Consider the following 27,998-nt stretch of genomic DNA (forward strand, 5'->3'; position numbering starts at 1 on the left):
TATAAATAAAAATATATTAAAATATCATTTTCTTCTATACAATTACATAATAATAATAATAATAACATTAACATATACAAACATTAACATCACAAGTGTTATATCACACGGGTTTTATGCAAATCCTATACATTTTGTTTGTTAAATTTGTAATAATTAAATATATATATATTTATATACACATATACAAGAAGGATTTCAATTGTTTTTGAAATCTTCATCGAAGGAATAAAACTTTACCTGGAAATAGAAATATAAAATAATTGATATTAATAATTCAGGGTGCTGTCATATAATATAAAAAAAAGTGTCAGTAAAGTCAGTAAAATCTGACTTGAATTTAGTTTCATCTTCCTTACCTATTTATTTATTTCATCAGTCTGGCATCTTATCAATAAAATCATCTTCTAACACCGATTCCAATTTATCTCTCAAACTCTCCGACAATCCATCACTCTTCATATCATTTCTTGAAAACACAGAACTCGTTGAGAAAGTTCTCGTCTGTTCCTGCTCCACAACAACGTTCATGGCAGCATGGGTGCTCCACGTGTGACTCAAAGTTTTGAAAAACTGGTGCAAATCCCTCAAAGACTTAATCGATTGCACTGTTAGAAGAAGTTCACCTAATGGAATTGACTCGCATTAGTCCACTGTACTAATGTTAATAATATTTATTTATTTTAAATATATAGCCCACAGATTTCTCCAAGAGGGCTCAAAAACACAATTATTTTACATAATGAATAAAAATTAAAATGTATACAAAATTACAATATATAGTTATTAACATAAAATGTTTAACATAAAATTACATATAATGCAGAATGTAACAATATTATTTATAAACAGAATAAGATAAAATAATGAGATATTTGAAAAGAGAATAAAAAGGTTAACTTGTGCAGATGGAGATTATTTGATTAGGTGAATTGTTGTGAATATTTATTTCATTATTAATTAAGTTAAAGTTAGAGGACATAAGTAAAATTGGCGAATTTAAGAGAGAATTAGATTTAGGGGTAGGATAATTGAAAAATAATTGTGAACGCGTAGATAGCCTTGGAACATTAAAGGATAGTTGATTGAGAATAAGAGGACAGTCAATAGAATTATTGCAAACCTTAAATAAGAACATAATTGTATAGATAAATCGACGTGAGGCAAGGGAAGGAATACCAAATTCTTTTAGTAAAGTGTTGTGGTCAAAACCACGTTCAGGGTGAATTTTATATGTTTTATAATAAAAATATTTCAGAAATTTTCGCTGAACCTTCTCTGTCGCATCAGAGTTGTTGATTTGATGAGGATACCAAATAATTGAACCATATTATAATTTTGAACGTACATTAGAATAGTACATGCAAAGAAATGCATTGTTAGAATTGAATTGTTTACAATTTCTCAGTATCAAACCTAAAGATTTTTGTGCTCTATTACAAATATCAGTTATATGATCCGTGAAAAACAAACCAGAATCAAATAATACTCCTAAATTTGAAATTTTATTACATCTATCAATGCTGGTGTTAGAAATTTTACAATCAAAATGTATTGGAACGCGCTTATGTGAAAAACTAAGAATCTTGGTCTTTGATATATTTAAATGTAATTTGTTATAGACACACCAAGAGTGGAAAGAGTCAAGTTGAGACTGTAATAATAAGCAATCATCAATAGAATTTATTTTGAGATATAGTTTGAGATCATCTGCAAATAATAAATGTGGATAGCTAATAATATTAGATATGTCATTAATAAAAATAATAAATAGTAGTGGACCAAGAATGGATCTCTGAGGAACACCTGAACTGATATTTTCGATATTGCTCAAGAATCCATTAAGACAAACTGTTTACGATTATGAAGATAACTCTTAAAAAAATAAATAAGTGAAGAATTAAGACCAATCTTAGATAATTTAATAAGAAGAATGAGAATATACAATTTATTCTTACCTGGTCTTACTGGTGTGTCTGGTGGAATATTTCTCTGGTCCTTATAACAGACGTCCATTAAACGAGCCAATCTGCAAACGTGTGGCACAAAGACACATGATGATGTGGAACGAGATTCACCAGTATTGTTGGTGATGGTTTGGTGATGGATTTGACTTTTTGCTTGGTGTTGTGATGTCATCTTCGACATAGTCCATGTGGGATAGATCCACATCACTCACGAAGGCCCAACGGTACCTGGGAAGAAAAGAAATATAGTAAAAGTCCCATTAAGACTGCTTCTATTAGTTGGCGCTAACTTTTATTTTAGGAGGTTTAAACGGAAAAAAATGTGTAAGATGACCACACATGTGGTGCATGTCATCGTGCCTTAAGGCAAACTGTTGTAACTTCCCGTACCAAAAATTAAAATTTTTGAAAAAGATTCAACTTTCTTGTAGAACTCTGAAAAAAATATATTTGTCAAAAATTATATTTTTTAAAAAGATTAACATTTTTGAAAAAAAATGTCTCTGAAAAAATTAATTTTTTGAGAAACTATAAATTTTTGACAAATATTTACTTTTTTTTGAAAAAAAATTATTTTGAAATATTTTGGAAATTCTGAACTTTTTTTCAAAGCAATCGTACTGCTTTAACTGCATAAAGACGAAATATCGAAGCGCGTAAGCGCCGCGTCGCCGTCTAACGGATAAACATTGGTGCGAAACCCATAGGAATGTAAACAAAATTTATACTCATTGTTAAAATCTCTAAAATATCTGATAATTTGACGTGCACATGTCTAATGATCATTTTTGACCGCCAAATGGCATATTTTTTTACTTTTTTCATTTGTTTTCCAAAACCGCTAGACCCGCTTTCATGAAAATTTGATCAGTTCTTCATCTTGTTAATACAAGTAAAATGTTTTTTGAATTATTCAAATCGGACGCTCCGTTCTCATAAAACACTGAGTTACCGTTTTTGGCACTTTTTGCCCCGTATCTCGGAACGGCTCGACCTGCCTTCGCTAAAAAAATCAGCACGTTTCCTCATCAATACGAATCGAATGTTTTGAATATTTTCAAATCGGTTGAACCGTGTTCCCGAAATCGTCGACGAAAATTTGTATCCGTGCGCACACACACACAGACACACACACAGACACACACACACACATACATACACAGACACACACACACACATACATACACACACACATACATCCATTTTTTCTAAGGTATGCCAAAATGTTCAGAAAACCTTGAAATATAAAGATATGCATAAAAAATTATTAACTTCCAGTATTTAGTTATAGTAATCGCAAAAAAATCGAAAATTTGTGTGCATATCTTTACGTTTCAAAGGTTTCTGAAAATGTTTAGATATACCTTAGAAAAAATGGATGTATGTGTGTGTGTTCGGATATAAATTCCAAAAACATTTGATTTTTACTGATAAGGAGACGTGCTGATTACTTTTTGGCAAATGCAGGTCTAGCTGTTTCGGAGATACGAGATAAAAAGCGCCAAAATGGTATTTCAGTTTTTGAGATAACGGAGCGTCCGATTTGTGTGATTCAAAGAACATTTTATTTGTATTGACGCAATAAAGAATTGGCAAATTTTTTGGTAAGGCAGGTTTAGCGGTTTCGGAGATACAGAGGAAAGAGTACAAAAAGGTATTTGGCGGTCAAAAATGATCATTATAGACATATGCACATCAAATTATCAAATGTCTTATAGACATTTTAAACATGTGCATTAATTTTGTTACTATTTTTTTGGGTTTTGTGCCAAGATTTTTAATTTTTAAAGTATAAGGTTCAAACAAATTTCAAGATTTTCAAATTTTTCTTTTCGAAATTTTCAAAAATATATATATAAAAATAAATAAAATTTAAATTTACAATTCAGTTTAAAAATGTATATATTCCATATGCGTTTATCTACTCGTAAGAAATATATCCTCAGATGAATTCATTTGGTTTTTCTTTTGTAAACATTTTCTAGTATTTTGAGCGATAAGATCCTCGCTGTATATTTATGAACGAATACATAATAGTAATTATAATTATCTTTTTGAAAATATTTAAAACAATTGTAATTAACCACTGATCAATATTTATTAGTCATTAATTTTTTTTGCTCGAATATTTAATTCTGGTACGTAAAGTTCCAGTAATTTGCCTCAAGGCACAATGCCATGCACCACTAGTTTTCGAATTTTTTGCGATTACCATAACTTGAAAAATTTGTAAGATGACTATGAAATAGTTTAAGAAACTATCAACAACTGATGTTTCTAACAATGATCTGAATCAATTAACTGCATAAAAAAAATTGATAGAAGCAATTTCGCAGAATATCAGAAAATCATTTTTAAATGTGACTATTACCATCTGTGACCATTATCACTTACATTTGAAATTGCGGCAACTCCTTCGCAGGCAAAACCAATGCCAAATCCAATAATTTAGCAGCTGCCAATTGCAACTGCAACCATTGTGGATTGCCATGTGCCGATAGACCATTGTTGGCATTCGTCACCCACGAGTTGTCCAGAGCTGATAGTAATTTTATATGGTTGCTAATTGGTACAGAAAAAAAACTTTAGTAAAGAATAAATATATATATATATATATATATATATATATAAATATTTCAATTTGTATTTCTATGATAGATATATAGCCATAATGATTGATTCTTTGTTTACCTGCTGTTAGTTCTGCGATAAGCGTTTTGAAATTCACCACAGGACGGCACACACAAATTGTTGAAAAAAGAACAAATTTCGGTTAATAAATGTCCACACGAATACATATAACATGTTAATAATAATTGATATTTAGTGCAGTAAACGGAGGGGAAAAAGGGTATAACCTCTGAATTTTTTTACTGTGCTCCCATTTGCATAAAAATTTGGAATTAGATTCACCTTACCCTCAAGTTCAAAAGTGAAAACAATTTGGACTCCGCTACCATCCCCCGGGGGTTGCGACCCCTTAATAAACTAGTTGCTTTGGTATTTAGCCTTGAGGCAAGTTACATGAACTTCCCGATATGTGTAAATAATCGACTTAATCAAAAAAATAATGTGTAAATAATATAATTCATCAATCCTACTTTAAAAAAACGATAATAAGTTTAGCAAAGTTTGACGAATTTTTAAAATTAAACTACTTGTCGTAAGGCCGTAATATTACAGCAAGTTCTCCAAGACCATGATGTATGTATATCGCCAAAAAAAGTTCCATGAAAATCGGCTTAAATTTTTTTTTCAACAGTTCATTACAAGAAAACGGCTCGGTAGATTTTCACCTAAAATTAATCAGTACCATTCCCAACTAATATCTTTCGAACAGTTTTTGATTTTTTAAAATCGGTTCGGTAGGATGAGCTTAAATGTGAACGAAAAGTTTAACACTTTTTTTCAAATTATAAAGAAACGGCTTGGCAGATCGTCGCACAAAACTGACAAACGATAGTCCTCACCGAAATACATCAAATGGCTTTTAAATTTCTGAAATCGGTTCAGGCGTTTTTGAGAAAACGTCGATCAAAGATTTCATTTTGACAAATGTCAAAAAAACGAAACCAATTTTTGCAAACTTTGACGAATTTTTAAAGCTAAACGAGTTGTCGTAGGGCCGTAATATTTTAGTATGACCTAGAAGACTGTGGTATCTACCGTCAAAAAAAAAATCAAAAATCGCCGAAATTTTTTTTTTAAAACTTTATTACAAGAAAACGGCCAGGCCGATCTTTACCAAAAACTAATCAGCACGATTCCCAACTAATATCTATCGAATGGTTTTTGAATTTTCGAAATCGATTCAGAATTGCGGGCTAAAACGTGGACGAAAATTTTTTCACTTTTCTGCAATTTACAAAGAAACGGCTCGGCCGATCGCCGCACAAAACTCAGAAACGATAGTCCTCATCGAGATACATCAAATGGCTTTTAAGTTTTTGAAATCGGTCCAGCCGTTTTAGAGAAAACGTCGATTTACGGCAAAAAATCTGTTCACACACACACACACACACACACACATACACACACACACATACTTTTTCCAAATTTGGTCTCAATCGATTAAGAATGGCTTGAAACGTCGAGAAAACATAAAATTAGCGATTCGGATTTTTTGATGAAAACATAAACTTCTCCTTCGGGAAGTTAATAAGAGGTATAAAGCGTTTTTAATATTAAAATATACAATTAAAAAGTATTTTTTAATACATTTACCTTGCAATAAAATCATTTTCAACCCCGTGAAAACTTAGGGTTTTACCCTTCAAACTACCTTTAAATTGATAAAAAAGAAAACACTTAAAAATAAATTTCGGTATGATATAATAAGAATTACGTATAAAGTAAATAATATTTTATGTTTTCTACCTTGATTATCAAATTTTTAACCCTTTTTAGATCCTTAAAAACAACCCCTCGATGAAAAATGTTTAAAAAATTATTTTGAAATTGAAAGAAAATTAAGAAATTCAAAATAATATGAATGGTATTTAAATTTTTCGAAAATAATTACCATATCGACTCTTAAAACTACTCTTAAACATACGTTTTTATTATAAATACACATAAGCATATATATACAGTAGAACTTCGATTAACCGGACTAATTGTTGTCGATGGGCATTCGGATAATCGAAAATTCGGATAATCAAATGTATGAAGAATAATGTTGTGCATTTATTAAAAATAACAATTACATACATAGATATCAATGAAAATCAATGTTTATTAAGAAATTAATACTTCTTTATGCATTACGTAAAATTCGAATTGTAGGTATGTGCATAGAGATAAATTGGTCGCGGTTGGTAGACCAGATAATCGCGAATCCGTATATCCGAGGTCAGGATAATCGACATTCTACTGTATATATATATATATTATATATATATATATACAGGGCCGGTTCTGCCTTGCATGCGTTGCATGCAAAAAATGCGGGCGCACGCCTTAGGGGGCGCCAAAACGAGATTCGGAAATGAAATTTAAAATATATTATTCGTTTTTTTTTAATATAAAATCTAGAATACTTAATAGATAATAATAAACAATGTAACTTAACTATGGTACGTAGAAACAGAAAGCATATTCAGTTTGCAATGTGATATCTGTAGAAACAATTAATTACTCATGCAAATTAGTACATTATTGCTCTGCTTAATATTTAATGAACTTATTAAATTTTTTTCGATCGAAGTAAATGTGGAATTGAAAAAAAAATTATCTAGTGTTCAATACCGTAAGCGCAAACCTAAGAAAGTTTAAATTATTGGGCATTATTGATGAAAAATTGCGAGCTGATTTAGTTTGAACGGAGCTTGTTAAAAGAAAATAGATACAAATTATAATAGAAAAAAATGGAAAATGGGAAGTCAGTGCTTAGAAAATGACTATAGGACCGAAAAACTTAATTGTAACTTTTGTATTTGTTGAAAATGTTTCGCATCTGATTAACTTTGAACTTTGAACACATGCGTGGTTAGGTTTATGGAAATGGAGCAAATATGAAAAATGGAAACAAAATATACTTAGAATATCGTGAGCTTTTTTATACCTAGTGGTGTCCATACTAAATTTAATTATTAACTAAGCAGAAATAATACAGATACAAATATAATTGTGTTTTGTTTTCGATATAGTTCAGGAAATATGTAATTTCTTTGCATCTTTTAAAATACGTTAAAAATTTAACATGAAAAATGAATGTTATGTTTAAAAATAAGAATGAGTTTAATGAAATAAGTGAAATGTTTCAAAACCCAAATATTAATATTACATATATGTAATATATGTGAAATACTTGAAAATATAATATATTTAATTATGGTCAACCCGCAAATCGCTTCAATTTTCTAAATAAAATTAAAATTAATGTATTTTATACGCTTTTAGATTATTTCTAATTTTTTTGTGTGCATTCACGTAAATATTCATATAATTTTAATGATAAATGTTAAAACAGTTAAAATTATGGGGGGGGGGAGGCGCTAAAACAAATCTTGCATGCGGGCGCTGAAGACCCCAGGACCGGCCCTGTATATATATATATATATATATATATATATATATATAAGTCTATAGTTTTGGGCACCAAATTCTGCTTACTTATACATTGCTCGAAATATGAACACAATTCGACAAAAATGCGATTAGTTTTCGGGTCATAACTCCTTTAATTTCGACTCCATCACAATTTGTAATATACCATTTGAAAGGCTTATAAAAGGGCTATAAATTTTTTCATCATAATTTTTTCGTAACTCCTCTCATTTTGAAACGCCGAACGGTTAAAGGGCTCGAGAGAGACTCTGATTGCGCGGCCGCGCACTCTTTAAACAATCATAACTCTGTCAATTTTTGTGTGAAGAAAAATAATAAAAAACAATAATAAGCCAGAAAATCCTTTGATTTTTGTTTAAATGCTTTTATACGTATCTTTTATTCTCTTTGAGATATAATGAAAATGAGTTCGATTTTTAAAAAAATCGGAAAAAAATTTTTTATAAAATCGTGAGTGAAAGATGTGAACAACCCGAATTGCTTTCACTTTTGAACTTGAGGATAAGATAAACCTAATTTCAAAATTTCATGCAATTCGGAGCGCAGTAAAAAAGTTCAGACCCAAAACGCTCCGTTTACTGCACTAATTGATACTTGTATAAAAATAATTTTGTGATATAATTGCAAAGTGAAGCAATGAGTGGGAAAAGGAAAGGTGTAATGATATTGCAAATACATAAACTGTTGCAAAAAACTAAACACACCAAGCATAAAATGATCAAACAAAATGAATAACCAAAACAAAACTTTATAATCATAGTATTTTATTACATTTTATTTCTTTTATTACCTGAATTCTTCAGTGTTAGTAACTAGTTCTTGTTCGATTTGAAGTAAAACTTGTACAAGCTCTGAGATTATAGTTGGCCATAACGAAGTAACATTTTGTGGACTCATTCGAAGTAAAATTACTCGGAAGCATAAAAATACATTGGCTTGGATTGCGGGTACGGCTTGGGCTAAACGCAGACTATTAGCCATTTGTTCTGGAATAAAAGATAAATCACAATCGCAAATGTAACTAGTGGTGTATGCATGCCATCGTACCTTAAGGTAAATTGCTGGAACTCCCCGTACCAGAATTAAATATTCGAGAGAAAAAAATCAGTAATCAATGAATATTGATCAATGATTAATAATAATTGTTTTAAACATTTTCAAATAGATAATTATAATCACTATATATTTTATGTTCATAAAATATATAGTGACGCTCAAAGCACTTGAGAAAGTTTACATTAGCAAGAGGTGACGAGTGAATCCATCTGAGGATATATTTCTTACGATCAGAATAACGCATTTGAAATATATACATTTTCAAACTGAATTGTAAATTTAAAATTCATATTTCATGTATAAAACTTTGTATATTTTTGAAAATTTTGATCTTTTTTTTCGCAAAATTTTATAAATTAGCTTGAACCGTTATAAGTAAACTTGACAAATTAACAATCTTGGTACGGAACCCAACAAAATTGTATCAAAGTTAGTACTCAATTTTAAAAATTGTATTAAATATCAGATAATTTGATGTGCATATGTCTAATGATAATTTTGACCGCCATATATCACTTTTTTCACTTTTTTCTCTGTATCTCCAAAACCGCTAGACCTGCCTTACCAAAAATTTCATCAATTTTTCATTTTGTCAATACAAGCAAAATAATTTTTGAATCATTCAAATCGGGTACTCCGTTCTCTCAAAAACTCGATTTCTGTTTTCTGCACTTTTCGCTCCGTATCTCCGTAACGGCTGGACCTGCCTTTGTAAAATCGAATGTTTTTGATTTGAATGAATGTTCAGAAAAAATGAATGTGCGTGTGTATGAGTGTGTGTATGTGTAGAGACAATTTTTTGTCGACGATTTCGGGCGTACGGATGAACTGATTTGAAAAATTCAAAAAGCAATCGAATCCTATTGATAGGGATATGTGCTGATCAGTTTTTGGCAAAGGCAGGTCCAGCCGTTATGGAGATATGGAGCAAAGAGTGCAGAAAATAGAAATCGAGTTTTTGAGAGAATGGAGTATCCGATTTAAATGATCCAAAAAACATTCGATTTGTAATGATGGGGAGAAGTGGTTATTAGTTTTTGGCAAAGGCAGATTTAGCCGTCTCGGAGATACAGAGCTAAATATGCAAAAAATAGTAGTTTTTGAGAGAACTAAGTATCCGATATGAATGATTCAAAAAACTTTCTGCTTGTGTTCGTTCACAAAACAATTGCTTTTGGAAAAAAAATTATATCAATTTTTTTTCTAATTTTTTTTTAACTTTCCGAAAGAGAAGTTTTTTTTTTGTATATCGAAAATAATTCACATTTTGATCTTAATTCTGCTACAGAAATATGACAAAAGCCAGTCTTCGTAAAAGCAGTGCTCGTTGTTCATATTCTTGTTCCCGGGATGAAAAATACTGAGGGCTACCACTTTGGGGCATCGATACTCTATCTGAGAATAGAAATAACACAAAATTAAGAATTAGACACTGCAAAGCAGCAATATAATACTAAGATTGTTCTATTTTACTCATAAAATCTCGGAATGTAGTATTATCGTGCGTCATTAAATTATCAATAATGGTCCTCCAGTGTTTAAGGCAGCACTTTTCCATTTGAAACAGACTTGGGTCTAGTAAAAGGTCGAAGGCATCCTTTCGCCAGGCTTTTCTTGTATATTGGTACCTATGAAAAAAAACAAGAACAAATTTATTCTACTGCTACATAAATTACACAGGCCAACAAAGAAAATGGTGCAAACGATTTTAATGCTGTTTTTAAGTATATTTGGGGCGCTGATTTAAAAAACATTGTTTTTTTCTATGAGCTTTAGTTTTCAAGATATGATAATATATGATATATAAGAAATGAAAGTACAAAATAGTAATACAATTCATAATGTTATTTTAATGAGATATGCTACTCGTACATTAACAACTTACAAGACCCATTCGGCTTTAGTTGGGAATTAGTTGACACTGTAAAACAAAAGTTTCTTTTCCGTGACGACCTAGAATGGACCTGATCGGCAACTTCTTTGTATCTCAAAAAACTAGAGCTATACAATAAAAAAAAATGGTTTGCAGATTTGAAATCTGCGCAAAAAATACTATGAAGAACAGTTCTAGCATTTGATGCTATTATCAAAAAAAAATTTTTGTTAAGCCTGTGTTATCGTGTCTATATACATCTAGTCAGAAGGCTGCGTCCAACAAAGTAGCCACAACTCACCAGAACCTAAATAATAAAAAATCATTACAACATTAATAGCAATATTTATCTTCCATATATATATAAATAAGTAGGGTTTTCCTTCCTGACGAAATAACTCCAGAACGCACGAACCGATTTCGACAATTTTGCATTCCTTGGAAAGATTTAGTTGTCCGCAAGGTTTATAGCTAAGAAAATTAGTGGTGCATGGCATCGTGCCTTAATGCACCGTAATTAAAAATTCGAGTAATGACTTTAATGAGAATTATCAGAATTATGCTTGGTTAAGTCAACGAGCAATTCGCGCCGCAAAGAATAATAATGTACACGCACTGAATTTCACCATTCAATCAAAAATTGCTGGCGATTTGGTGACATACCAATGATTCCGATTGGTCTTCCGTTTGACTTGAAACGATTGCAATTTCCAGTTCGCCTTGCGTTTGCAATAACAAGTCGCAAGGCCAATCACTTAGTGTTTGCGGGATAAATTTCAAATAGATTATTTAGAAAATCATTGTTTTTCACATGGGCAGTTATACGTTGCCTGTTCACGAGTTGGAAAACCATCCGCTTTGTTTGTGTTAAGGTCAGACCAAAAAACAAAAAATGTGGTTTACCAAAGAGCACTTCAATGAAACAGATAATTTGCGGATTCACTTTCATTTACTTAGAGAAGTTCAACTAAAAAACACTTCATTTTTGTAATCGAAATAAATTCATTACTGTTGTATAATAAAATCAAATTTTTCCTTTTCAAATATAAAACAAACAAAAAATTTCTTCATCTTTCTCACGAAACTATCTTGTGGCGAAACGGAGTTCGTCGGGTTTGCTAGTGTAAATATATAAATCGTCTACTTTACCAATTGTGCTTGTACGCTCTGAGCTTGTGATGAACTCTGTATCCGTCCACTTTCTGAATCAATCGACTGTCCATTACTACCACCCTGGCTGCTCTCACTGCTTATCGAACTCTTCAAATCCTCCTCTTGCTTCACAGCCAAATTTCTTCTAAGCCAAGTCGTCTGCTGCAGACAACCTCCAGCAACTTGGGATACTGATTCGACCAACTGAGAAGAGAATACAAATGTTCATAAACTGGTTAAAATTATATTTGATCGATTTATATCTAATCTATTATACTCTGTTACTTGCCTTGGCAGTGATGTCATGTAAGTCTCTCTGATCGCGTTTGTCTTGCAGTTGTGCACATTTTTGTGCAAATTCGTTCAAAGCTGCTAAAAGTAGGAATTGGGCTGCTGGACAAAGTGGGGCTTGGACCCCTTCTCGTAAAAGACCCAAAAGAGAGGGCCAGATGTCTGATAACTGGGATGGAGATGCACTCTGCATGTACCTGTAAGAATAGACATATGAAACATTGAAGAAATTAATACTTCGGTATTGTTCACTGTTTGACCATTCGTTTTGAATGAACCAAAAGTATGTTGTGATAAGATAGTTAAAAGTGTATAAGAAGTTCGTGATCCACTGAGATGCTGCCGAACTCTATTAAAACACTTGCACTTTATTTATATTGTCGAAGGACCAGATATATTTAGATAGTGGCTATATCAGACCGATTAAAAGATGATAACTAGTGAGGTGTATGGCATCGTGCCTTAAGGCAAATTGCTGGAACTTCCCGTACCGTAACGAAATGATCTAGGAATATTAAATGTATTAAAATAGATTATTATAAATATTGTAACATTGTCGAATATTTATAAGAATTATATAAACTAAATTGGAAAGTTGAAATTATTTGTTTAAAGTATATTAAAACAGAATTAAAATAAAAATCTGAATTATTTTCAATATATAAAAAAAATTTTTGGAAAAAAATTAAAAAAAAAAAATTTGAAGCAAAATGTTTTTTTTCCAAAATCAATTATTTTGTTAAAACAAGCAGAAAGTTTTTGGAATCATTCAAATCGGACGCTTAGTTCTCTCAAAAACTGCCATTCTTCGCGCATTTAGCTCTGTATCTCCGAAACCGCTGAACCTGCCTTTGCCAAAAACTAATCACCCCTTCTCGCCGTCATCACAAATTGAATGTTTTTTGGATCATTCAAATCGGATATTCCTATCTCTCAAAAATACTATTTCCATTTTCTGCATTCTATGCTCCGTATCTCCGTAACGGCTTGACCTGCCTTTGCCAATCAGCACATCTCCCTATCAATAGGAATCGAATGTGTTTTGAACCATTCAAATCGGTTGATCCGTGCGCCCGAAAACGTGGACGAAAAATTGTATCCATATATACATACACACACACACACACACACACACACGTCCATTTTTTCTGAGGTATGCCAAATTGTTCAGAAACCTTCAAAACGTCGAGAAATGTAAAAATTTTCAATTTCGATTTTCGGCCCATTACAATAACTTACTCTACGGGAAGTTAATAAATGTTTAATTATTTTATATTTGAATGAAATATTAAGACTTATAGATGATATGTTAGATGTTATAGCTTTGAATGTTGATTTAAAACTGATGTTAGCTAGATGAAATTTGAGTTATTACTAGATTATAAAGATTTTACAATTTTATATATTTTTCTGATTGGTTTATTTTGTGGAATTAAGCGACATTCCATTACAATTTTGGGCCCAATCAGTGGCTATTACATTCATCAACCATTGCATGGTACGTAGAATTAAAACCGGGTACAGGTGATCCGAATTTCTTAGAAATATAAGTTAATTGCAGGATGATATATTTAGGGACAGGATGCATGTCAATAAGAGAGATTATTTAAGGGATGAGGGTTTATTATTGCTATCCTGTATGAAGGTAATAAAATATAATAATTAGACCAGGGTTGGGAGTGTGGCGTTAACAGGTATATTTATTTTTTTCTTACCAGTAGAACAGTTCCAAAACTCCCACATCCAAACTCTGTTCTGGTCCTTTGCCCATGTTTCCGTCATGGACAACTTGTGGAGGCGATTTGACAACTTGGTGAACTGTTCTGACCAGCACATCCATTGGCATAACTCTTAACTCTGATACCAGATAGACCAGGACACGCTGACTCGTGTTAGCAGTTGGCAACACCTAGATAAAAGATATATGTATATTAGGGTGGTCCTTAATATGGACATTTTTGAATTTCCTTGCTCCCAAAGGCTCAAATGGTTCCAAATTGATAAAAATAATTCTCTGAAAGTTTTAGCTCTTAGTATTGTCTTTTAGATAGAGCGCAATTCAATTAAAGTTTTGTATGGAAATAGCATGAAAAAAGTTTTGAAAATTAAAATTTTTTTTTTAGGTATAACTTAGCGACAAATGAATTAAAAGTAAAAAATTCGTGTCATTTTTTATTGAAAATTTGACGCTCTGCAAAATTTTTGAATGTTTCATGCGATTTCCATGCAAATCTTTGATTGAATTGTGCTCTATCTAAAAGTTAATATTAAGGGGCACAACTAGTGTAACCGCCTAAAATAAAGGTGATTTTTGGGAATTTATATTAAAAAAACTACTTTATCAATCATTTCAAAATGTAAAGAATATATTTATACATGTTTTAAGAATACATAGTAAAATTTTTGAAGAAAAAAATTAAATATTTTTTAAGTTATCGTCGATCTCCAATGGCGCGACAAAAAAAAGCCCTTCACTGCTGCAGTGATTCCGGCCTTCTACGTGGATGAAATTAAAAAAAAATTCTTATTAAACTAGATAATATTGTCTGTAAAATGAACTACGATGAAGAAAAAAAATCAAAAATTGACAAAATGACGGCGTTTTTTTAAAAAAAGACGAATTTTAGCCAAAAATTTTGGTCGTTTTTGGACTGCCAAAATTTGATTTTTGATCCGATCAAAAAATCGATAGTTCATTTTACGGAGAACTTTATATAGAACATGTAAAGAAAAATTTGATAGTGATCGGATCATTTGTTTTTGAGTAGGGTAGAGCGGGGCTAGTTGAGCATAGGGGCAAGTTGAGCAATCGAAATATCTCGAAAACTATTCACCGTATGTTTAGGCATTATATGGCGGAAAGATAGAGGTTTGGGAAAAATAAACATCCCGCGATTTGCTAGTGGCCGCTTGACAAATGAGTGAGGCTCACGGGCGTTTTGTTTATTTTGAGACCAAAAAGTAACAACGTAATTCATCACGAGTTTTCGTCTGGTTTAGTCAAATGTTATTTATTTTTAATCAGGTAAATGTTATTCTATCATATAATTATAGTACTTTTAATATGCACAGAGATTCTGGCTATAATTCTCACGGTTTTTTTATAAACTCACTTTTATTTTGAAATTCCGAGTTGGGGTTAGTTGAGCATAGTTGCTAAACTTGTTCTGTCACTAAGACAATTACCATTAACTTCCAGAAATTGATCATTATTTTTAAGATTTAAGCTAAGTCTATGAGTAGTAATATAAAGAAATAATGATTTTAAACAAAAATACTGAATATAATGGTAAAATAATTCCTAAGCTACGATATTGTTCTGCTGATTCTACTTTTCGTTAATTATTCAAAGCAAATTACTATAAGTTTTGTTTTCTCTGTCAATAAAGACTATAAATATAGAACTGGTTATTAAAAACTTATTTTATTTCATTACTAATCGACATTGAACCTATGATTTTATTATACTTTCTTAGTGCTCAACTTGCCTCACCTATGGGGTACATTGAGCATACTTGACTTTTTGCATTTAAACAGCTGTAGCTTTTAAAGTTTACTTATTACCAAAAAATAGTATTAACACTTTTGTTAAGCGATAAACAACAAATCCATTAAGTCATATAGCAATTTATTGAGACTTTTCATTGAGGTGCTACATCCGTTTAAGTAAAAATTTGCTCAACTAGCCCCGCCCTACCCTAATCGCTGCAGCAAATTCAGAAAATGCTGTTTCGAGAAAAACGCGTTTAAAGATTAAATGATCGTTATACTATATACTATATAGATACTCTTTAAATAGCTGTAACTCAAAAACTATTTAAGATATTGATTTCAAATTTTGGTATGTTATTTTAAAGATATAACCTATCTAAATATGGAAAAATTAAAAATTCGATTTTTTGAAAATTTTACACTACTTGTGCCCCTTATGAGCAAAACTTTGAGAGAATTGTTTTTCATCAATTTGGAACCATTTGAGCCCTTGGGAGCAAGGAAATTCGAAAATGTCCATATTAAGGACCACCCTAATTTATATATTCTTCTAAAGATAAAAGTCCTCTACTGTCCATAATTGAGTGTAAAAAAAACTTGTCTTTTTCCTCACCGATTTTGCTCCTTGGTTCTTCAAACAGTTGCTCCTATCCTCAGGAGTCTTCCTTTCGAGCCAAGCTACTGCGACAGCAGCCAAAAAATTGACACCGTGATGCAGAGAAATTGGACTCAGCAGTTCCAGCAACTGCTGCTTCACCACACCTACTTCCCCACGTGGCGAAATCAATTTGGACGTCGACGATGATGTCACTCCTTCCCACAAACGTGCAACTGCTGCCATTATTCGTGGCATATGGGAAAGAACTGTTTGACGAGCCTAAAAAGCAAAAACACATTTAATTTAACGATTATCTTATATATAAAAATAGAGCTCTCGAACAAATGGTAACGCTAAAACTCGAAAACGGCTGAACCGATTTGGCCAGTCTTAGTCTTAAAAATTCGTGCTAATCAGTAGGTTGTCGGATTGTTGAGATATTGTTTCAAAATCGCGTAGAAACTTTACATTTTTTATTTGAATTTTTTTGTAGAAGCGTAATTTGAATAAAACAATGGACGGTGGCTAATACGTCAAATGTCAAATGTTTTTGACAGATGATGCTCGATTACCTACGTTTAATAAGATGATGATTAAATTGTAGTGAGTAGTTTTGTTTGTACTTTTATTTCTATACAAAAACGTTAGTAAAAGTTTTGACGTAAACAAATTGACGGCTTAAAATATATTTTAAAAATTAAAAGCGTTGTAATACAGTTATGAAATTATAGTATGTTATTTCTTAATATGTGTACTGAATTATAAAAATATAAAATCAAATATGTTTCTAACAGAAGGAACTAAAAAATTGCAATGCACACTTGCATACTCTTTCGCAACATTTATTAGTTGCGAATCGACGGTTGAATATGATATGAGAAGTACTTTTGAAAAATGTTTTAAAAATATACAATATTATGCTAGAGCTATGAAATTTCAGTATGTTATTGCCTAATATATGTACTCAATTATAAAAATATAAAATCACATATGTTTCTAACAAAAAAAGCTATAAATGTCCAATTTTGTAAACAAATGCACTCTTGCAATAGTTGCAAGTCCACGGTTTGATGAGTATTTCGAAAAATATTTAAAAATATAAAACGTTATACTAGAGTTACAAAATTTTAGTATGTTATTTCTTAATATGTGTACTAAATTATAAAAATATAAAATCACACATGTTTCTTACAAAAACAGCTATAAATTTGCAATTCAGTAAAATCATGTAATAGGGCTGCAAGTGTTACTACAAACTCAACAATATCAACTTTTTTGAAATGTTAATATGAAAATGCATTTTTTGGCGTTGTAGCACTCTTTTTTTGCAACTCATATTTTTCTCAAGCACGGTGCTCTAAAAGATCTCATTTGTATAATTATATACTCATTGGTATTTATAAAACATTTTCTAGGTTATATTATTTTTTATTTATGTTATTTAAATTCGGAATCTAAATTTGGTATCGATTAAAGGGACATTTTGTCGAATAACATTTTCCCAATTATCATTTCCCAGAATTTATCGAAGAATGGATAGTAATATATGAAGGTCCGGGGTTAAAAAAGTCCACCACCAATGTGCCAAAAACCAGTAAAGTTAAGCATTGTTCAACAACAATATTTGAAAGTAGAGGGTAAAAAATGTATACCAGGTATAGGCTTGATTCTCATGACTTTGCTATCGGGAGATAAAGGGTAATCTTTGAAAATCCATAATAAAAGTATTTTCTTCCGTTGGTAGTTTTTTAACATTAGTTAAAAATGTAATTGTTTTGTAAAATACCTTTAAAATTAAAATAAGACATTAAACCTGTTTCCACCTGGCTGTTACAAGTTATTCTGCCTATATGGTAAAAAGGTCTAGATAACAAATTTTTGAAAGATAGCAAAAAAGCATCTTTCTACAATGATGAAGTAGCTGGCAGTTTTACTGAACGTAGTCAGATAATTGTTCGTTTGAAATGTGTTATTTGTTGTGATATAATTGTTATGGTTTTTACAATATAATTAATATTTGCTCAAAGTCAAATTGGACCTTTGTGTCTCGTCCTTCTCGACATATATACTTTTTATTAAATTTACTTTAATTCATCGAATGTTACTTGAAAATTTTCAAAAAGCATGTCAAAGAAGAAATACATAATTTATTTTCTATCTCTCCTCACACGAAATACGAAATTTTGTATAAGCTCAGTAGTATTATTTACAATTATACACAAGATCCAGAATCTCAAAAGAATCTGAAAAACTTGAAACGTAATCAATAAGTCGAAAGACCAAAAAAGACTTGGATTGAATGAATTATACCATGTTTTTCTATAGAAAGTGTATAAATTCCAGTTTGATTGTATTGACAAAATATAGACAAACTAATGGGGTTTATTGTTTTTATAATACCTTATTGTATATAGCATTCAAACAACACATCCTTATACATTTAAAGTTATTAATCTTTTTGATTCTCTAGAAATTGTTTAGAATATACCTTACTTAGCAAAACAACGTTTACCGGGTTAGCTAGTATATATATGTATATATATATATATATATATATATATATATATATATATATAAGTATTAATATTCTCGATTCTCTTCTACTTACCGCCATATGAATCTCATGCTGACTGCCCTTTCCTTGTCCAGACCCGTCCTGTTGCTGCAAAGGCGTCGGCATAAACACATGTATCAGGTTATTAAAAATCTGTCCCGGATTGCTATTCGTAACACCAGATCCACCATGATTGTAGGTCTGATTAAAAACGTGCAAAGTCTGCTGACTGCTGTCCAGAAGACAATAGTGACACAAAACAGTCAAGGCTTCCAGTTGGGTTATCGTATAATCAGGTGGTAGAATATTTCCATCGCTGATTCCATCGTAGTGCACTGAAACTTTCTCTAAGTTTGAACACAATTGGTGAATAACACTAATGACAATTTTTTTAAAGTTTGTGGTTATATATGGTAATGACGAGGATAGCAATGATGTCCAATGTTGGTGCAGATGCCTTATGCAATCCATTTGTAAAGCTAAAAGTATAGAGGCTAAGAATATTGGTTGTTGTGTTATTGGTCTACTCGGGTTGTATTTTAATGATGTCATTTTAACGACACTTATTGGTGACTCTTTTTCGACGACACCAGGTGCTACATTTAAGACAACGTCTTCTGTTTTTTGAGCATTCACTTCGTACTCTAAAACAATCAATGCTTGCAACAAGTGTAAAAGTTGTATTTGAAAACTTTCAGTGTGATTTGATATTTTAGATTTTATTGTGGAGTCATCAAAGTCTGGATCGTTAAAAGACATTATTTCCTCGGTGAATGTTATATCGGTCTCGCCATCATTAAGCATTTTCATAAAGTACACGGATGATATAACACAGTGAAGTACGATTTTGTGCACTTTGCATTTGTTTAACAAGTCTCCGATGTAAGAAGCAAAACCTTTACCATTTTCTTTAACAAACGTGATGAGTTGTGTGCAAATCAACATCAACAACTCAGCGCTGGCTAGTTGTACTTTCTGGTTACCACAAAGTTCCTCCGGGGTCAACTTGACGTTACCCAAATTCGGGTAGTAGCTTCTTGCAAAATGTAAAGACACCGTGATTAAAATCTCTAGGTACATACAATTTCTGTATGAATATATATATTCAGTATTAGCTATCGGTCCATAAAAACCATGACCGTAAATACTTTTCTTGTGCCTGGCCAAAAGTGTCAACAAATGTGCACCTTTGGGAACGTTAGAAATCCCTGTAGTTGCTGCAGAACACAAGAAAACTCTTGGATTCGTTAAAATTTCATTGCGCAAAGTTTGTAAAGCATATATGGTGCGGTTGGAATCATAAACTTCACTGTATAAAAGCATATGCGAATGCAACTGGTGTACACCTTTGGCTAAATAACCATTATCGTAGCACCTATGAGACTTCCTCTTTTTACGTCCGACTTTTTCTTGTGGCGGTTCAAAATATTCATCGGCAGGTACAGGAGCATCGCAGATATCCGGTGCACCATCCTTGATTTCATTCATGGTGCTTTCTAAATGCTCGATTAAACCATCACTTAAGTTAGCAGGGTTTAGGATATCAGTTAACTTTGAAGCTGTTGTTTTAGGTTTTTCGGAAACGTCTTCTGCTGATTTGGATGTGGTCATACCCACGATTTCTGTGGAGCGTCCTGATGATGTTCCCGACACAGACTTGGATCGATACAAAGACTCGATGACTTCATCTTGTTGTGAAGGAAACGCATCATAAAATTCATCAGCAAAACTGGTGCTCTCGCTGGAAGTTTGATCCGTGCTGGTGTTTGTTATTTTAGTCTTAGTATCATCTTGTGTGTAACTTTCTAAGTTGCTGTCGCTGCACGAATCACTTGTCGAGAATGGATTTACAAACAAGCAAATTTGTGTTGGAGACACCGCTAAGCCGTTCTCAGGAACATCATTAACCGTATAATGCTTACCAATAACATTCCCTTTCTTAACCCCTCTATCTTTCAACGAATAAAACTTATTGTTCCTCATCAAAGGACTCATAATCTTCTTGGTAAAACTCTTACCACCATTTTTGCCTTTGTCACAATCGTCTGACACATGGTAAATGACATTGCCATCGACCGAACTGATGGCATAGACCTTAGAATTGGCTTTCGAATCATTGGCATTTGTATCAGCTTGTTCTCCGTATTCGGAATCAGCTTTGTTGGTAAGTCTGGTGTTGCTGTGTCTGATGCTGACGTGCAGGATAGACATGCGAGATGTCAGGGGATCGAGAAGGATGAATAGAATAGGGTCTAGTAGTCGGTGGAGGTCTCCACGGAGGAGTGATTGTGTTACCCAACTGGCGGAGTAGAGTTTGAGTGATGAACTTTCAGGGAGCTGTAGATTGTCCAGCATTTTTAAAAGAGCTCTGGAAGAAATTGATAGTGAAGAATTATCATCGATATTATCATCGGTATTCCTTTTCATTAAGGCAAAAGCTTGCTTTAGAGCAGTGTTTCCCAACGTGGGGCGCACGCCCCACCGGAGGGCAATTTGTAATTTCAAGGGGGCAATTTGAAAATTTTGGTGATTTTACTGTAATGTAGTATTGTATCGGTAAAACATTTAACAAAAAAATGCTTCTTAGATTTAACTAATAATAAGGTGTCCCGGTTTGGCGTTACTTTATAATAAAATTAAAACTATCCATTATAATCTGAAAATGATATATGCAATAAACTGCTTATATAAAGCTAAACATTATGAAAAATAATGTTGCGCAATGCAAAAATTCTTTAGTTTCAAATAGCCCTTCACTAATTATTTTAAACTTCTATATTCCAATGTATGAAAATTACCAAAAAATTAGGTAAATCAAGTTTCTGACTGCTTGGCCAAGTGCCTTATTTTAGGGTTTGTGACAAGACTCGACTTGAAATGTGCACAAGAAAAGTGATATTTAATACTAAAGTTAATTGTGAAGCTTTATGCGAACAGAATTTTATACAAGGCTTTAAAAGCGGAAAAATCGTAAATATGACATGAGTTTTTTACTCACTGTTAGTAACTATGTCTAAAGATAGAATTAATTTAAAACAAAATAATTTTCATTTATCATTAAATAGTATAAGGTTGGCGACTAAGTGCAGTTTTTACTCTTAGATTGCTTCAAATGTTTCTTTAGGTTTGTTGAGGTAGTCTACATGTAAAAAGATGGAATATCAAAGCAAATATTTTAGTCAAATTTTGCATTTTTATTTCTGCAAAAGGTAAAACGATCCTCCCGAAGAATAGATGCTGTTTATGGTGTCGAAGCCTTAAAAAACAGCTATGTTAAAATTGGTTTTGAAAATGTCATTCTGGTGATTTTTCACTCAATGCTGCTCTGATCGTCCAGTTAAAATTTTGGACAACCTAATTAAATCAAATATTCCTGACCACTAACCATCTGTTTAAAACCCTTGAATTAAAAAAAGTCATGATGGTGTCAAATTGTACATAATTCAGTTTTTGCTGATAAAAACTAGAAGTTTTATAAACTTTGGATAACGATGCCTCTTGGAAAATTACAAAAGGTTATCGACCAAAATGGTATACAGAGCAAAGTTATTTAATTCCACGCAAAAATTGTCCATAATTTTCTAATAAAAGATGCGCACTTACTTAGTTGCCAACCTATTAACTAAAAAAGATTTAACAATAAATATATATAAAATATAGATATATTTCTGTTCTGAGTTAAGAAAATGTCAACTAGCTAAGTAGATTCGTTAAGAAATGTCTTTATGAAGAAACTGAAACCAAATGCCCAAATGTAATCATATGTACAAAAATTTGTTACAAAAAGAAAAAGCTTAGTAAGTTACAACCTAATATAAAATCTTTATTTTAGCTTAAGTATTGCATTAAATAAATTTCGAAAAAACAGTAATAAAATTAGTTTGAAACTTCCGTTTGTTGGCTTCTTCCGAAATTTCACTTATGATGTTTAATAGCGATTTCATCTTAAAAGTTATCATTCACATTTTTTCAGAAACAAAAAAAATTGTATGGGGAGGCATAACGTTTTTGTAAACCTCAAGGTGGGACGGGGCCCAAAAAAGGTTGGGAATCACTGCTTTAGAGGCTTAAATTTTTTTTTTTTTTTGCAAAAATGTCTTCCAAATCTAGCTAAGAATATATCCCTAAAATTTCAGAAACAAATTCAGAATTAAAAAAAAAAAGATCATAAGCCTATAATATTTTACAATGTTTATTTAGACCATTAACGACTATGCAAAGTATCATTTGTCAAGAATGAAATATAAAGAAACAGATGTCTTACAAAAATACAATCTTACTTGTCAAATGTCCTCATAGGCTTCCCTGCACCAGAACCAGAGCCCGAGGTGCATCTGCCGAGATGCCATAAAGTAGCAAACCTAAAAACAAAAATAACAATAATTTGTTGATAAATATCTTTATTTATCTATGTATCATTTACCCTTACCTTTGAAAACTCTCCAATCGTTGCCCATTATTCCTATCAGGCCCCATACTTTCACCAATCACTCTCTCTGCTGGTGAATTACCAGGAGAGACACAATCGTGTAACTGATGCAACAATTGAGCACTCAGTAACATTCTACTGTTTTTATCCGAATTGCATACACTATCAAGACTGTCTGATATTTGATATTTGGAATAATCTCTAGAATTCACAGAGTTATGTCTGGAATCAATACCAGAGGTATCGTAATCAGGCGATGATGCATGGCTGTTTAATTTGCTGTCTGTGTCCAAGTTTGGTGGTTGACTGAGGTGGTTCCATAAGGTGAAAGCAAGTATCTGGAGAAACAAACACAATAGTAAACTAGTGGTGTATGGCAAAATGCCTTAAGGCAAATTGCTGGAACTTCCCGTACCGTAATGTTCGAGGAATTTTAAACGTTTTAAAATATATTATTACAAATACTGAAACTTTCATTATTTCTGCTATCTTTTTATATCAATCATAAATCAATTCATCTCCAGAACATTAACAATCGTCATTTCATTTCGAATTCAATTTAAAAAAAAAGTTGAGTTGCCTTATTTACAAAAAAAATGAAAAAGTGCACATCTAAACGCATTTGCAAACAATTCTGTGCGGCATTTTCACTTATACTGTGCTTAGCTTGAGAACATTTTCACATTTTTCAATAGCATAGTCCTGCTGTTTAGGAGATACAGAGCTAAATGTGCAAAAAATGGCAGTTTTTAAGAGAACTAATAAGCGTCCGATTTGAATGATCTAAAAAACTTTCTGCTTGTATTGACAAAACAATTGCTTTTGGGATAAAACATTATTATTTCTTTTTTTATTTTCCATAAAATATTTTTGTAATTTTGGATTAAAAATTCAAACTAGTGGGGTATACGGCATCGTGCCTTAAGGCAAATTGCTGGAACTTCCCGTATCCAAACGAAATGTTCGAGGAATATTAAATGTTTTCAAATAGATTATTATAAATAAATACTTTGGTTAAACAGAATTGCAAAGTTGAAATTATTTGTTTAAAGTATATTAGAACTGTAGTCCGACTACAATTAAATTTTTTTATTAAAAATAAAATCTGAAACATTTTCGACATACAAGAAAATATATTTTTTTTCCAAAATCAATTATTTTGTTAAGACAAGCAGAAAGTTCTTTTAATCATTTAAATCGGACGCTTATTAGTTCTCTCAAAAACTGCCATTTTTTGCACATTTTGCTCCGTATCTTCAAAATGGAGCGACCTGTCTTTGCCAAAAACTAATAACCACTTCTCCCAACCATTACTAATTGAATGTTTTTTAGATCATTCAAATCAGATGCTCCGATCTCTCAAAAATCGATTTGTAGTTTCTGCACTATTTGCTCTGTATCTCCGTAACGGCTTGACCTGCCTTTGCCAAAAACTAATCAGCACATCTCCCTATCAATAGAAATCGAATGTTTTTTGAATCATTCAAATCGGTTGATCCGTGCGCCTGAAAACGTGGACGAAAAACGCGGACATACACACACACACATACATCTATTTAGTTTCTGAGGTATGCCCCTTAAAAATGTTTATAAACCTTCAAAATGTCGAGAAATGCAAAAATGTTCATTTTCGATTTTCGGCCCATTACTATAACTACCCTACGGGAAGTTAATAATAAAAATCATTGAAAAAAATTTTTTTAACACTTTATTACAAGAAAACGGCCCGGCCGATCTATACCAAAAACTAATTAGCACGATTCCCAACCAATATTTTTCGAACGGTTTTTGAATTTTCAAAATCGATTCAGAACTGCGAGCTAAAACATGGACGAAAAATTTTTCACTTTTCTGTTATTTACAAAGAAACGGTTTGGCTGACTGTCGCGCAAAATTGATAAACGCTAGTCCTGATCGAGATACATCGAATGGCTTTTAAAGTTTTGAAATCGGTCCAGCCATTTTTGAGAAAACGTCGATTTACGGCAAAAAATCTGTTCACACACACACACATACTTTTTCCAAAGTTGGTCTCATTCGATTCAGAATGGCTTGAAACGTCCGGGAGAAAACATAAAATTAGCGAATCGGATTTTTTGATGAAAACATAAACTTCTCCTTCGGGAAGTTAACAAACACAATCAAATTGTTTGAGAATCAATTTATTTTATTACCTGAAACACTTTGGTATTCTTCTCCAAATATTCGATATGCCATCTCCTCATCAGCGGTATTACAACTACAGCAGTGACTCCAACACTGGACTCTCTGCTCTCCAATTGTGTCTTTAGCAAACTGGTCAAGTCTAATAATGTGGAAATAGCACATAGTTGCACTTCTGGTTCCGTTTTAAACAAACATGCACACAAAGACAACACTTTTAACCACTCCGACAACTGTCTGTCTCCTGGTAAATGACTCTGAGATTGTGTATCCTGGTACCTGTAGTGTTAGAACGAAATATCAGTACTGAGTAAATATCGATACTTTGCGGTCGATAGTGAGTACTTTTGCTATCGACACCACTCATTGCCAAATGCAATGCAAAAGTCTCTATAGGTGGTGATAACTGTTCAAGGAAGTGTCAAAAAAAACTTCGAAGGGTCATTAGTCTCAGAATTTATTGCTCAAAAACCCAAAATGAATATGACCACACTAATAAATAAAGATGTTTATTTATTACTCTTATGTAAAATGAAACCCCTTTTTAAAGTACCAAAATGTTTTATAAAAACATATTCGAAGTATGATTATTTCAAACAATAATACTCATCAATTTCAATATATTCGATTCCAATTTTTGCGAATTTTAAAAATATTGTGGAAAGATTAGCAAAAGATGCAAAAAAATATATATTGAAAACAAAAACTATATTGAAAATTTAATATCCGAATCTTGTGTTGGCGCCCCCTAAGGCGTGCACTCGTATTTTTCGCATGCGTCGCATTAAAGGTAGGACCGGCCCTGATTAATACTTAATTTCATATTTTAAGTGAATTAATTTGTCATATCCTGTTAATATGAGTATCATTCAATCTTCCATACATATACTGTATTTTATATTATTTTAATTTCTGACACATCTCAGCTGCTTTTTGACAATAATAATGTAGACATTTAATTTTTCTTATTCAGAATCATAAATTTATTATACATATTCTAATATTGTGTGGGTTCATAAATAAATTGAATTTTTTGGCAGATGATAGTTTTCATTTGTTTTCAATGCAAACTATGACATGCCGTTTTATACAATTTTTTCCATTCATTTCTACAATATTGCACATACATCCCAGTACTTTATAATCACATACATCCTAGAAAATTTCCTTAACAAACTTCAGAAAGATTTATCAAAATCCGAATAATCGTTTAGAAAGAGTATAGCGTGAGAGCTCGTAATTTAATATGAACTTTATATAATAGCAATAAAGCTCAAATTGATTCTACGTTTTAGTTAGAAAACGTTTGTATGAGAAAAAGAAAAGAGCAGTTTTTAGGGTTCTCTTGGAAATTATTCGATTTTTTCTCGCCGTAAGAACCATTCTTGAATTTCAACAAACATTTTAAAAAGAGAATTGGCCAAATTGGTCCAGGCGTTGTTGAGTTATGCGCTTACCAATACATTTTGCGATTCATTTTATATATAAGATATTACTGTATTTAAAATACTTAAAATAAATTGCATTTTGCATATAGTATCAGACTATTATATTGTTTTAAACAAAAATACTCAACTGTTATAATTTGTCTTTTTTTTTTAAGTATAAAATTTGAAATTAGTATTGAAAAATTACTGTTAACATTTTACAATATTGAAATTGATTCTGATTTAACACGTTAGATACAAGCAATATAATTCATTCTGATATGGTGATATGATACTTAATGAGTCTTAGATCTTTCTTGCACTTATGTTTGATTTTTATGTAAAGTACTCAAAATTCGATATTGAGTACTATCGATACTTTCGCTACGATATTTTTTTGGCATCGATATTAATTTTGATTAGATATTTTTTTTAAAGTACTCAATATCGATCTCTTGCCTCGATACTTTTAACACTAGATACCTGTCCCGTTGGTTGTTGTCGCTCTGGCTATACGTGGGAAAAGATGATAGTTCGACCAGGAGTCTGCAGGAGAGTTTGATGGTGTCTATTAGTTTCTGGTCGTTCTTGGTCTGGACAAATTTTAAACTGGCTGTGAGGTTGTTGTCAACATTCTGCCTGGACGACTGAGTCGCTCTCGAAAGGTCTGAAGAGTTGCTTAGGATTTTTTCGAGAGTCTTCACGCTGATGTCGGCGTCGTATATTTTGTTACCTGAGGGAAAAGAAATATGAGATTAGAATGTGGTTTTGTTAGTAAATTATTATAACGCTATTCCTACCGGGACCGGTCAAATGACTGTTTTTGATATTTCGATTGGTATTTTTCATATCAAACGTAATTGAATCGTCATCAAACTGTATGACTTTTCCTAATATGTGAGTATGATACATTTTTGGAAAAAAAAA

The 27,998-nt window shown here is 31.9% G+C and overlaps 1 protein-coding gene across 1 annotated transcript in view; it reads right to left on the reverse strand.

The window, feature by feature from the left end:
* Positions 1 to 27,998, reverse strand: part of LOC113388543 (protein dopey-1 homolog) — a 98,161-nt gene continuing 70,163 nt past the window's right edge. Inside the window, 17 exon segments of the mRNA XM_026625914.1 lie at positions 1 to 240; positions 360 to 626; positions 1,959 to 2,071; positions 2,151 to 2,195; positions 4,362 to 4,550; positions 8,827 to 9,057; positions 10,379 to 10,487; positions 10,566 to 10,720; positions 12,110 to 12,321; positions 12,407 to 12,605; positions 14,124 to 14,317; positions 16,514 to 16,777; positions 19,107 to 21,420; positions 23,333 to 23,413; positions 23,482 to 23,819; positions 25,656 to 25,923; positions 27,555 to 27,804. Coding sequence (XP_026481699.1) covers positions 376 to 626; positions 1,959 to 2,071; positions 2,151 to 2,195; positions 4,362 to 4,550; positions 8,827 to 9,057; positions 10,379 to 10,487; positions 10,566 to 10,720; positions 12,110 to 12,321; positions 12,407 to 12,605; positions 14,124 to 14,317; positions 16,514 to 16,777; positions 19,107 to 21,420; positions 23,333 to 23,413; positions 23,482 to 23,819; positions 25,656 to 25,923; positions 27,555 to 27,804 — 5,213 coding nt within the window. The 3' untranslated portion in view covers positions 1 to 240; positions 360 to 375.

The sequence above is a fragment of the Ctenocephalides felis genome, unplaced genomic scaffold (genome assembly GCF_003426905.1).
Source record: "Ctenocephalides felis isolate EL2017-DRISC unplaced genomic scaffold, ASM342690v1 CF-g0.4_SCAFFOLD_03572, whole genome shotgun sequence".
Classification (NCBI taxonomy): Eukaryota; Metazoa; Arthropoda; class Insecta; order Siphonaptera; family Pulicidae; genus Ctenocephalides; species Ctenocephalides felis.